Raw genomic sequence first — 13178 nt, 5'->3', positions numbered from 1 at the left:
ACGGGCAAAATTTCCAGCAGTCACCGTGATCCAGCAACCAGCAATTTGTGGTCTGACACCGGTCTATGGATGCTTTAAGCCGTCAGTAGAGCCGCATCAGGGCAGCACTGAGGTCTGGCTGGGGGAGGGGCAGCATGGTCTGAGTGGGACTGAAGACTGGCTGCTCCTAGCCCTACCCCTCCAAACTAAGGCTCCGCCCTTTCCTGCCAGGTCGGAGTCAAGCCCCTCCCATTGTCCAGGGCGGGGCAAAGTCTGTCACCAGCTGTAATGCAAGCCGGGCACGCCCTTCCCCGCCACCCGCACATTTGTTCCTCAATAACCTCGTCCTTCTGTTTGCCTTGGCCCCGGCTCGCGTTTTACTTTCGGTTTCCTGTGATTTCGCTCCGACAGAACATGAACCGGAGCCGCAGGGCCCAGTGTCAGTGGGACGAACGTCCCAGGAGCTGCCCTAGGCAGAGTGAGATGGGCCGATGTGGGGTTTGGTCCCATTGGGCTTGTGCTCCTGGGTGCTGTCACATCCCTGTAGCTGACCCTCCACAAGCGGGGCTGTTATCAGTGTCTGCCTTACTCTGTTGGGGGCGTTTCTCACCCCAACTCTGCACTCTGCTGGGGGAGACCAGAGGTTCTGGCTCAGTGAGTGGAGGGGAGGCGAGAGGGTGGACAAGCTTTAAACACAACCCAGTGCTCGGGAGCTGGCGTTAGACCAATTCAGACAGGAAACCAGGCCCAGAGTGTAACACTGAGGGGAATTAACCACAGGGACACCAGGGGCTGTGGTGGATTCTCCAGCGCTGGTGATTTCTGAATCAAGCCTGAGTGTGTTTCTAAGAGACCCGCTCTAGGTCACAGAGGGGCCAATTCAGGGATTTCCTAGGACCTGGGGGCACAGGAGGTTGGACTCCAATTCACAACAGTCCCTTCTGACTTTGGGGTCTAGGAAATACGAGAGACAGAGAGAGAGGGACAGACGGACGTACAGACTGGGTAGTGCCCATGGGGACTGTAAGTGTGAGACCAGGACAGAATCCTGCCTATTGGGACACACCTGCACTGTATCTGTATATCACCGTGCATCAGTCAAGTCAAACAGGAAGCGCTGTAACAACAATTGTTTTATTTAACAAAATACTAAACTTACAAATATTAAACTGTCCGGCCAGACTCCCTCATCTCTCTTTCTAGCTTTCAGGGCCTTTTAGTTCCTGATGGGCAGGTCTGAGATTGGACTCATGGGTTCTACCCCACCTCCACCTCTACTCCCTTCCCCCCCTTGGAGAATGGAGGGTGAATACCCTGATGGGTATGGTGGTCTTTGGGTTGAACCATTTGTATTAAAAACCCTTCCCCCCCTTTCCACCCACTTCCCCAGCCCCAGCCAGGGGAGTCCCAGGAGAATGAAGGAATCTCCCACACGCCCATTGCCCTCCCCTGCTGCCCCTGCATGGGCAGAGTGGGGATTAGAGGATTCCTGAGACACATTTAGGACCTTCCAGCCCCAGGGCCACTTCTGATGCCCCAGTCCCCTCTGGAGAAGGCTGATTGTCTCCTAGGCTCTTGCCCTTGACCCTGGATGCACCTCACCACAGTCTGGATCCCACCCACCCTCCTTTCTCCTCCACCCATGGGCGGGGGAGCAGCCGATTGGGACTCTGAATGGGGTTATCTGAGGGGAATAAGCTGGGGGATGGGGGGTGTGAAGTTGCACAAATGTGGGGGGCCAGGAATTTGTTCAGCTGTGCGGAGGGTGAATCTGCGCCAGGAGCTTGGCTACTTGATTCGTGCAGTTTTCGGGTCACAGAGTCTTCTCACAGAAAGGGCAACAAGGCCCCACCCCCAAGGCAAGAGCCTGGCTGGAGCTCACAGTTGAGAAGGCAGGTGCTGGAGATGAGAATCCCCTCACGAGATCTCCTGTAGGAAGAGCAGCTCCATCTCAAAGTCCAGGGCAGGGCAAGAATGTCCCATCACACGGCTGTGCACTGGCTGCACAGTTTGGAAAAGACTGTGATGGGGGATGGCTTCCCTGTGCACATTTAAAACCAGAAACCATTCCACACTCCGTGTCGCTAACCTCACTCACAGGAGTGAGACACGCACCAGAATAAGAGATACAGATCCAGCCGAGTGTGACAGTCGAACTAATCGGTTACATGGGGTGTTGGGTCCAAAGCATCTTTGATTTATGCAAATTCGTGTTTGTCATGGCTCTTTCCCCACTCTGGCATGATAAATGCAGAAGTGGGGGCCAGCAAGTGTACCCCAAAGCCTTATCTACCAGGCTTTGGTATAAAACTTCCCCCAAAATCTTAAAAACCTAGATCTTGGGAATAAAACTTCCGCTGCCACCACCCAAATGTTGATAAAGAAATCAGGGGAAAGATCATTTGGGAAATCTCACCCCTAAAATAAAAATCAAGGCACACAAGTAACCACTGCCAGGTTAATAAAAAGAAAAGAAAGAACTTTTATTATTACAACAATATTCCTGTTGCAAGTATAATGACTAGACAGGAAGGTAACAAAATATACTCATGGAGAAACTCCACGGGCCTAGAACTTTAGTTACAAAGAAAAGCCAAAACATCTTTTAAGCAGTGCCAGATCTCAGATCCCATACCCAACCTTTAAAACAATAAAACCTAACGAAACTACCTAAACTTTACCCTACTTACAGAAAATGGAGACTGGTGTCTTGGAGAGAGAGAGAGAGACATGCTTGTCCCGCTCTGTAGCTGAGGAGAACTCACCCAGAGAGACAAAAGGGGAGAAAGGAAAAAACCCAAATTCCTTTGTCCCAGTTTGAAAGTCCCACCTACATTCCTATTGGTCACTCCACCTGGCTAGGTGTGTTAACCCCTTAATCCCCAGGCTGCTGGCTAACCTCATAATCATGACAGTGTCCATAAGACAATTCCATACAGGATGGGCGGGGGGGGGACCATCCCCATTCCATGCACGGCGTTCAGGGGCAGTTCAGGGAGAGAGAAATTAAACCTTGGTCACGGGGCAAATGGGAATCTGTGCCTGACGGGAGGGGTTGAAATTCACAGCGCTCAGACCACGGAACAGGAAGCCAAAGCCACAGCAACGGCCCAGCTGGTGACTAAGGGGAAGTTTCACAATGATCAGAAAATGTCGGATTCTTTCCCTCCAGAGACATGGAAATTACACCTGGGCAGGGTCTAGCTGGTGGGGGAGCAGGGACTCACGGCTGCAGCCCCCTCAGTTTAAAGACTCTCCCCTCTGGGGATAAACCAAGAGACAGGAGAGCTTCTCCCCACGGCCTCATCTCGGCTGGGATGCCCCTCCCCCTCAGCCCTTCCTCAGCCAGATTCCATCTCCAGCTGGGCCTGGCCCTGCCTCCAGCTCCCGCTCCCCACAGCGGGGTCAGTCCCATCAGAGGGGGTCAGTGTTTGGCGACAGGAAACCCTCCACCCGCCCCACTGTCAAGTTCAGGAAATGGGCAGCTCCCCTCCCCCACACTCTGTGCCCCACACACCAGTGTGTCTCCAGCCCGAGCTGAGTGGTGGCCACGCCTGAAGCTGTGACTTCCCCTGCTGAGCCGAGAACCCAGCTCCCAGCTCAGAGTGACCGGCTCAGCATGGAGCTAACTCGCCTTCTGCCTCTGCTGGGTGAGTGCTTGGCCTCTAGCCCTCTGTGTGTCTGTGTCTATCTGTCTGCAGCCTCCCCCTCCCAGTTCTGCATCCCCAGATCTCTCACCTCCTCTGCTCTTCTCTTCCAGCCTCTCTCCAGAGTCTCCCCAGGCCGGTGTCCCCCGCAGGTAACAATGTCTCCTGGCCTCCCTGAGATGCTGGCAGTGGGGTAGGGGAGGAGAGAGGGGTTCTGTCAGTGGGGCTGGGATCCTGATCCTCTCACACCATGGTGATGGGAATTGAAAGGAAGGGGGGATCATTCCCTGATGTCCCCGTGACTTCCCCTGACATCCAGAGGGGTGGAAGAGCGACTCCATCCGATGCCTGCTGGGAGGGTCTGTTTGGTGGGTCCCAGCCCAGATCATAGGGGAGAGGCTGCCCCCATCATCTTGGGCACTACCCAGCCCCTCATTCGCAGCCTCATCAGAGAGAGTGAGGGTGGGAGGGGCCATGGAGACTGAGGTCCCACTACCACATGACACTGACCCCTGGGCAGGGCCCACTGTGACGGTGCGTTGGGGGTCCCCCGTCTCCTGCACCCCGAAATGGCACAAACAGACTCCACCAGCCGGTGGAATAGAGGAAGTTTATTGCCTCACCAGGATACAGCACAGCACAGATGTAATCTGGTCACAGAGCTGGGCTAGGATGCCTCAGGCCCCCTTGAGATGGGGGAGACTGGGCCCCTAAACTCCAGCCCCTTTCCCTAGGCTGTCTCCTCCATGCTCCCAGACAGCAACTAACCAACACTCTTCCAGCCCTGCCCCCCAGCCAGGGCAGCATCCACCTTCCTTTGTTCCTCTCCATGGGGGGTGTCTGGCCATACCGGTTGAGAGGTCCCTTTGCATAGTGACTTATCCTGTTTTGCTGGGTCGTGGTACCCACGGCAGCAGTGGGGGTTACCCCAGAGCCAGCAGCATAGAAACCAGCCAGGTACCCCCACTACGTCACACCCACCCATGTGGAGCTCTCTGCCCCAGCTCTCAGATCAGAGGGCTCAAGGACAGGGACAGGGATAGTGACTGAGCTGCATGCAGCAGGGCAGTAAAAGCAGATTCTGCAGAGGCTCCAGAGGAACAGTGATGGGCAGAATAATTCCCCCCTTTACTCCCTCACATCTGCCAGAGCTTCCTCATTTCTAGTCAGCACCTTCTAGCTACTGTTGGGCAGGGCTGATGGTCACATGACAGATTCTCTTACCCGCTTATCCCTCTGCCCTGGATGGAGACTGTGGGTGACTGTCCTGATGGAAATGGGGGTGTTGGGATCGATCCATTTCAACAACATCCCTGCCCCTCTGTTTGCACCCCACATTCCCCCTGAATGGAGAGTGTTGGGATCTTGGGGGTTCCAAGTGGAGGAAGGGCCCTTCCACCTCCCACAAATGAGCTCACCCGCTTCCTCTGGATGGAGAGCGAGGGGAACTGCTGGTTCCAAGTCACATGGACGATCCTTGCTGCCCTATGTGGACATCTGCAGAGCCCCTGCCCTTGTCCCTGAATTGCCCCTTGGCACAGTCTGGGTCCCTCCCATCACCCTGCCATCTCCTGCCTGTATGGGATGGGGAGCAGCTGACTGAGGGTTAGTGGAGTTCAGGGGTGCAGGGAGCAGGCTGTGGGAAGGGAGTGAAGTTGCACAGATGGAGGGAACTGGAATTTGTCCGGTGACACGGAGGGCGGGTGTGATGTAGTGTGGTACCTTGCTGGTTGCTATGCTGGGCGGTGGGCTGTGTGAGACCTCCACTGGCAGCTGTTTGTAGCACGGTCCAGCGGGACAGGGGATGAGTCATTATGAAAGGGGCTCCCAACCTGTCCGACGAGCTGGCTTCCAGGGAGAAAGACAAAGGAAGGGAGGTCGAGTGCAGCTCGGGATGGAGGGGCAGGGTTGGAAGAGAGTTTTAGTTTGTGTCTGGAATCATGGAGGAGGCAGCCTAGGGAAGGGGCTGGGATTTAGGGGCCCAGTCTCCCCCATCTCAAGGGGGGCTGAGGCATCCTAGGCCTGCCCTGTAACCAGATGACATCTGTGCTGTGCTGTATCCTGGAGAAGCAATAAACTCCCTCTATTCTACTGGCTGGTGGAATCTGTTCATGCCACTATGGGGGTGCAGGAGTCGGGGAAACCCTGATGCACCGCCACAGCGGGTCCTTCTTAGAGAAAGACAGTCCAGGAGCTGTTTAACAACACAGAGAAGGGTCGGGGGGACGTGGTCTCTGTCTAGAAGCTCCTATCTGGGGGTTAATCAACAGCTCAGTTGCAAACACAACCCAGTGGCTGGGAGCTGGAGCCAGACAAACTCGGGCTGGAAATAGGGGGCATTTTCACGGTGGGGGAATTAACCAGGGGGACACTTCCCAAAGCTCTGGGGTGGATTCTCCAGCGCTGACGATTTCTGAATGAAGCCTCAATGTGCTTCCCAGGGATCTGCTCTGGGTGACAGAGGGACCATCCAGGGCAATCCCAGGGGCTGGGTGACACACGGGTTGGACTCCATGAGCACAATGGGCCCTTCTGGCCTGGGATCTAGGAAAAGGGCCCGGAATGAGGTTTACTTGCCATGGTGTGTGGGAGTGGGGTCAGGGCAGTGAGGTGAGGCTGGTTTGTGTTCCTGTCAGCCCAGGATGGATCTTTTACCCCTTCTCCCTTCTCCTCATTCCATCCTGGCATCTCCCTGCCCACTGACCCCGTGTCTCTGTTCCAGATCCCCTGCCGGCCCCCAGCCTCTCTCTGGACCGCAGCTACCGAGTCTATCTCCCAGGAGATCAGGTTAACCTCACCTGTTCAGCTCCTTCAAATGGATTGGTCTCAGGATACAGATTCTTCCTTCAAAATGAACTGCAGGAGCCCAGCATAGTCCTACACCCAAATGCAGGGGCCCGGCTGGAACTCATCGCTGAGAAAGGGAGGGCTGGGTCCTACACCTGTGCATATTGGAGACAGGAATACAGTGGAGAGATCTCCTCTAGGAACAGCAATTCCATCTCCATCACTGTGAGAGGTGAGCCCCAGCACCCCAGCTCCTCACCTTCACCCTCTGTCTGCCCAGCCTCCCGCCCTGCATCTCAGAGAGTCCATGGTGGGACTGGGGTTCCCAGCTGCTCAGCATAGACTGGGCATTACCAGGGCACTGCTGTGGAGAGCTCACAGCTCTGGGGTCCTGGGTGGGCATTGCCAGAGGAGCACAGTCTGATTTCTGTCAAAACAGGGATTGGTGTCTATCATGTTATGCCAGACACTGGCAGCACAAATATGTCAGGACCCCCTACAGGACACGTGTATGAGAGGGGCAGAAGGTACCTGGATATGCTCACCCCTGGGGTGAAAGCAGCAGTGGATACAAACTCTTCTCTCATAGCACGGATGGAATCCCCAGAGAGACCCCTGCTGGGTGGGCCCCTTCTTCTGTATCTAACCCCAACACTGGTTTCCAAACCCTTCCGCACCTTTCCCCTCTCCCTTAACCCTGCCCACCCAGTTACCCCACCAGGGAACCTTTGGAGGGCTGTGTGATATAGGGGCAAGATGAGACACTGGACGGGGGAAATGCAGTGGGATTTCAGGGGGATATTTATTTTTCTGTGGGAATCTCTCTAGCTCAGTGTTTCTTAAACTTTTAAAGACCATGGAACACCAAACAATCATTTTTTATGTGAAATACCAAGGGAAAATTATTGAGGTGGGAAAAAAGAAAAAAGAAATGGTCGTGGCTCCTTTAATTGCTGCATGTATTGTCCCAGCTGAGCTTCCATCTCCACTGGGAGAAGTGGGGAAAAAAGGTAAAAGAGGCCATGGCACAGAGTTTAAGAAACACTCTAGCTCCATTAAGGCAGAAACAGCCTCCTCTTCTGCATCTCTGCCTCTCAGCTCTCTGTGTTGCTTCTCTTGCACTGGAATCTGACCCGTTGTCTTTTCCAGACTCCCCAACAGCTCCCACCCTCTCCCTGAGCCCCCCGCACCAGCTCTACCTCTCAGGGGAATCCGTGCAGCTAACATGTTCTCCTCCCAGTGGCAATGAGGCAGTTACAAGATTTCAATTTTCCAAGGAGGGGAAAAGGATCTTCCTACCTGTTGTCCCACTGGGCAGCAGCTACTCTGGTGTCAGGAACTTAAAATTGAAGCCTGGGGACTCCGGGTCGTACACCTGCCGGTACTGGATACACCCAACAGGACGGGAGATCCAGTCACTGGAGAGTCCCCCAGTTCTCATCACTCTGACAGGTGAGTGCTGGGCTGTCCCCAGATTCCCTGGGTTGGTTTTTGGTACAGAGATGAATTCTCTGCGTGGAATCCAGGACTTGTAGCCCATGAGATGAGAGTTACACAAACAGAGCAGGGTGCTCACGTCCCTGGGTACAAACATACGTGTGTGTGTGCACACGCACACACATCTGGTGAATGAGAGTATGACAGTGTGGTGGTCCTGCACCGGCAAATAAGGGGTTAAAACATAGCTTCCATATAAGGGAAAGGGCTGGGTCAGGGAGTCAATCACAAGCAGGAGAGAGTCAGCCAATCAGAGCCTTGCTGGGCAGCATAAAAAGGTGGCTGGCCAGGGGACACCCAGTCTCTCTTAGCCTTGGCAAAAGAAGGATGCAGCTGGCAGCTAGCAGTGGACAGGCAGGAGGAGCCAGGGGAGCTCTGGCCTGACCCACTCCTAGGCTGGGGGCCCAGCGACATGGGCCTGAGGAGATACAAGGGCTGTATGGGGGCATTTAGGGCAGGATTTGGCAGCAGGTCCAACCCCCCTTGCCGATGCTGAGTGGCCAGTGCTATTTGCCCTGGTGGAAGGGAATTGGTGAAGAGCGGCTGTGAGGCAAGATGGGCTGTGGGGTGATTGAGATCCCTGGGAGGGGAGGAATCCAGCAATTAGGTGCTGCTGAGGAGCAGGCACCATGGTCTGGTGGTCGACTGACGGGTTCTCCCCAATTTTCTGCCTCTGTCCATGTTTTGGGACCATGGGGGTGAATAGCCTGATGGGAATGGGTGTGTTGGGTTTAATCCATTTGTAACAATGCCCTCCCTCCCCCCTCCACACACACACACTTTCCCCAGAAAGTGTTGGAATCAGGGGGATTGAGGTTGCTGCTGGGTAACGTGGGCACAGCGAGGCACAGGGGTATAGGGCATTTCCCATGGAAACTCCACTCCCCCTGAGATGAATTTAGCCTGGTAACATCTGCCCCTGCTCCCAGATCCCTCCAGAGATCCCTGCTGGCTGGGCCCCTTCTTCTGTACCTAACTGACCCCTGGTGTCCAGACTCTTCCGCAGCCCTGTCCCTCTCCCTGAACCCTGCTCACCCCAAGTGCCTCCTGTGACCTTTGGAAGGTCGTGTAATACAGCATCACAGAGAGACCTGACTGGGGGCAGTGAGATTTCAGGGGGGCATTTATTTCCACCTGGGGGTGGTGGGATGTGTGGGTCTTCACTGGGGAGGCCTCTTCTCCATCCCTATCCAGCTGCAGCCCCAGCCATGCTCCTAGTTCCTCCCCTCTCCTCAGCCATGCCCCCAGCCTCCTTAATATCCCAAACACCCACCAAATGACAACATGGCTAGGGAAGGGGTCCCTGTAGCACCTTAAAGATCAACACATTCATTTGGGTGTCAGTGTGCATGGCCTCTTGCCCACAAGTCTCATGCCCAGCTACATTTGTTATTCTGTAAGAGGATTCCTTTTGTTTCTGGTGACACAGAGCAACACGGCAACTGCTCTGTATCCTACATGTACATCAGCACAGCCAAGGACACCTGTAGCCAATATGGCTGCCTCATTTCCAACATGGCTGCCCTTCAGAGAAGAACCCAACAGATGGCCACTCAGCTTGGCCGAGAACATGGCTGCCTTGTGCTTCCGCCCTCTGGGAATGTTGGATCCCAGTAGGACCACCCAGTTTTAGGTCAGTCTGGCCAGAGGGGATGATCGCCAGACTCCCATGGCCCTGCCTGTCTGCAGAGTGCTCCATAGGCTCAGGGATTAGGAGATACCAAGTCACGTCCTAGTAACGCTGTCCACCTGATGATGAGAAATCCCAGCCCCACTTTGTATCTGAAGGAAGCCACCCTCAGCTCCTGGCCTGACTCTCACTCATTTCTGTGGGATCTTTAAGTAAACCAGAAGCTTTGGAGAAAGCACAGGTCAGCTCTGAGTATATTGAATTCTGGGTACTATCTCCACTTCACCTCCCATGCCCTGTCCCTACTGAACCCCCCTTCCCCTTGGTTATTCCCACAGATTCCCTTCCCCCGCCTTTGATAACCACGGATCCCCTGTCTGGAGTGGTGAGCGAAGGGGTCTCCCTGCTCATCACCTGCACAGCCCCCAGAGATGCTGGTGAGCGGAGGTTTCACTTCTATAAGGACGGAATCAAATTTATTCCTGCTGAAACCGAGTCAGAGATCAGCACCATGGAGAGTAGCACCACCACTATGAACGTCTCTGTGCTCTGCATCCCATGGGCCAGTCTGAACAACAGCAGGGAATTCACCTGTGGGTACGAGGAGAATGTGAGTGGGAGGTGGATCCCGTCCCCCAGGAGCCAGGCTGTGGATGTGACTGTGACAGGTGAGACTTCCCTAATGTCTTAATCCAGCTTGCTGTGTTACTCCCACTGGAGGAGACCCTGGTGCTGCTCTGGGAAAAGGAGATTGGACGAGGTGACAGATTTCACTTGTGACAGAAAACAAAGTGGAAAGGAAACCCCGATGTCCCCCTATGACTTTTCTAGCTATGACACTTCAGTGGCCTAGGATCCAGGCCCCTCACAGTGTTGTTAATGGGGTTAGCCCCTCGGTGCCTATTTTAGAGGTGGTGAAATGAGGCAAAGAGGAGACAAGTCTCACAGTCACCTTGTGGTATATCAGGGAGTTGATCCTCCCCCACAGCCAATGTCAAAGACCAGTCCCATAACCACTGGACCTTCCTTCCTCACTTCAAAAGAGGAGCAGTCTGGGACAGATAGAAAGTGACATAGACAACATAGTGAGGTGTTATCACAGGAAATTTGTTGCCAGGGCAGATTCCTCTCTGGGCCTCAGACTGTTTATCAAGGCTGCCTCCTTGTTCTCATTTCCCCTTCCTCATCTTTCCTTTCCACCAGGGACAACCTCACCCCGAACCCGTGATATTCTGCTGATAACTGGTGGCATCTTGCTTCTGATTGCAGCCCTGGCTGCTCTGATCTGCTACTGCCTTAAGAAGAACAGAGGTGGGTGAAAAGGAACGAGCAACTGGGATCTCCCACCTGCACCTGAGATCTGATCTAGTCAGAAACTGTTCTGTAAGGAGCAGTATAAAGCGTTTAAAATATTAACAATCACAACAAATCCTACTGTGGTTCAGGTATGGAAACCAAATTGTACTGCTTAAACAAAGCACACAAGATCTTTTGTAGGGGAAAAGGCAGAACGCCACATTTATTGAGAATACAACAGTTAGCATATGCTTTTCAGTCACTCACACACACACATCATACATGCAGCCTCACCAGACGATGTTATAGTTGCCAGTCCAGAGTCTGGATCAATCTAGTGGCCAAGCAGATTGATCACTGAGGGGGAGCCGGGCTCTGTCGGTCACGATCTGATGCTCCTGCAGTTGGTGGCAAGATGAACCCAAAGTCCCATAGCAAAATACCCAGATTTTATAATCCTTTCCTCTGTTGAAGTCTATGGATGTTGCTCTGTCAGTCTGTGTCCAGTGTTATCTTTTTGATGTTAACATTCCAAAACATCTCGGAAAGGCTCATCCTGTAATCAATTGTCTTTAGGGTGCCAGCTTCACTTCAGAGTCATCAGTTTCTCCTTCCTTAATTATGATGTGTGGGTGTAGAAGACAAAGGGAAGTGCCAGGAATGGGACTGTTATCCAGAACATGGAGAGGGAGCAGAGAGGAGGGATGTGATACTGAGAGTGGCCACTGGGAATTGCTACTGGGGGCAGTGAGTCCACAGGGGAGAGCTATATGCAGAGTGGCTACTGGGGCCAGCTGCACCACCCAGAGAGTGTCCAGTAGGACTGGAGCTATGCCACCTTAATGAGTAAGTAGCCACCGACCACAAAGGCCTTTCCCCCAGCCCTAGAACCCAGTACTAGGAGAGGGGAGCCTGTGGGGAGGCAGAAGGACCCTGGCAGCTGGGGTTTTGGGTCAGAGATAGAAGGCTCCTGTCATCCAGTGAGACTGGAGAAGGGGAGCCAGAAGGCTCCTAGTGATGGGGGGAGGGGAGAAAGCCCTGCCAGATAGGACCCCCTGTCCAGAGCCCATCCTCACCCCCGGTCTTCACTCTTGCACCTCCAAACCCCAGTTTCTTTCCCTGCATCCCCACGTCCATGCCCTGATTCCTGCAACCATCACACCACCAGCTCCCTGCCCTGAAGGACCCAGAAAACACCCAGTAAATTCTTTAGTCCAGAATATGCAGGGCAAGTGAGGCATTTAACTTTGAATGAGAGGATGAAGCATAGTAAGAAGACAAAGTTCTAAAAGGACTTTCATAGGTTATTAAATGTATATTGGCACAAATTCAGCTTTATCAACACCTGATGTCAAATAACCTACTCAGCTGAAGTTTGATTTCAGACAAATGATCTCAACTGATGCCACTACTAAGGCTTTTGGCTGTGCTTAGGGTGAAGTGAGGGAAAAACAATTCAAAACTCACAGAAGTCTCCATGCCTTTGGGCTGCTAAAAATACATATTTAAACAAATGCAGAGCAACTTTGGGTACAAAGTTCTACACCAGACCTGGCAGATCGGCAGAAGGTGCACAACTCTAGCTATGTAAAATATGTGGCTGGAGTTGGCTTACCCTAAGCCAAGCAAATGATCCCATTGGCTTCCTTTATCCCTTGCTACTGAAAGGAGTATTGGCTCCAACCCGAGCTGCCGTCAGTATTCCATTAAGTGGATTTTAATTAGACCTGCTAAATTGAATGCTGGAGGATCAATCTCTGGCATGGCAAGTGGAGAGGTGGGCTGAGTTTACTCAAGGTCATGCCCTGTAGCTGGACATTTCCTCAGGGTATGTCCCCACCACAGCTCTGTTCTTCCCTGGTTCTGTTTTAGTTCCAAAGACTCCGAAATGCACTGAAGGGTCTGAACCTGCAGAACACACCAGGAACCTGGATCCAGGCCATGACAGCAGGGGATCATACACCACGGGTGCTGGAGCAGAGCATACAGAGCAGGTAGCACGAATACACTGAGGCTAAGTTCAAGAACCAGCAGAATCTAATCTCTTCGAATCTACAAAGCCAGAATCTTTTGGCCAGGCCTCAGATATCTCTGTCTCTCTAGGGTGTGGCTATCAGAAAACTGCCACTAGGGCCGTGTCCAGACTCAGGGGTTTTTTCAGGAAAAGTAGCCTTTTCCCGAAAAAACTTCCCCTGCGTCCAGACTCAAGCCACGTTCTTTCGAAATTATTTTTCGATGGCTTTTCTTTCGATGGCGGTAAACCTTAATTTACGAGGAAGAACGCCTTCTTTCGAAAGTTCCTCTTTAGAAAGAAGGCGTTCTTCAATGTAAGAGGCCGTCTT

At 53.2% G+C, this 13178-nt stretch overlaps 2 protein-coding genes across 2 annotated transcripts in view; one reads left to right on the top strand and one right to left on the bottom strand.

Moving 5' to 3' along the window:
• Positions 1-13178, bottom strand: part of LOC149521034 (leukocyte immunoglobulin-like receptor subfamily A member 3) — a 1043054-nt gene that overhangs the window by 767267 nt on the left and 262609 nt on the right. The window lies entirely within an intron of this gene.
• Positions 7436-13178, top strand: part of LOC149521036 (Fc receptor-like protein 5) — a 238989-nt gene continuing 233246 nt past the window's right edge. Inside the window, exons 1-2 of the mRNA XM_089774121.1 lie at positions 7436-7865; positions 9879-10208. Coding sequence (XP_089630247.1) covers positions 7436-7865; positions 9879-10208 — 760 coding nt within the window. The remainder of the gene's footprint in view (positions 7866-9878; positions 10209-13178) is intronic.

This window comes from Pelodiscus sinensis, chromosome 30 (assembly GCF_052426305.1).
Source record: "Pelodiscus sinensis isolate ZL-2025 chromosome 30, ASM5242630v1, whole genome shotgun sequence".
Classification (NCBI taxonomy): Eukaryota; Metazoa; Chordata; order Testudines; family Trionychidae; genus Pelodiscus; species Pelodiscus sinensis.
The sequence above is the reverse complement of the archived record's forward strand: the minus strand, read 5'-3'. Positions and strand labels throughout refer to the sequence as shown.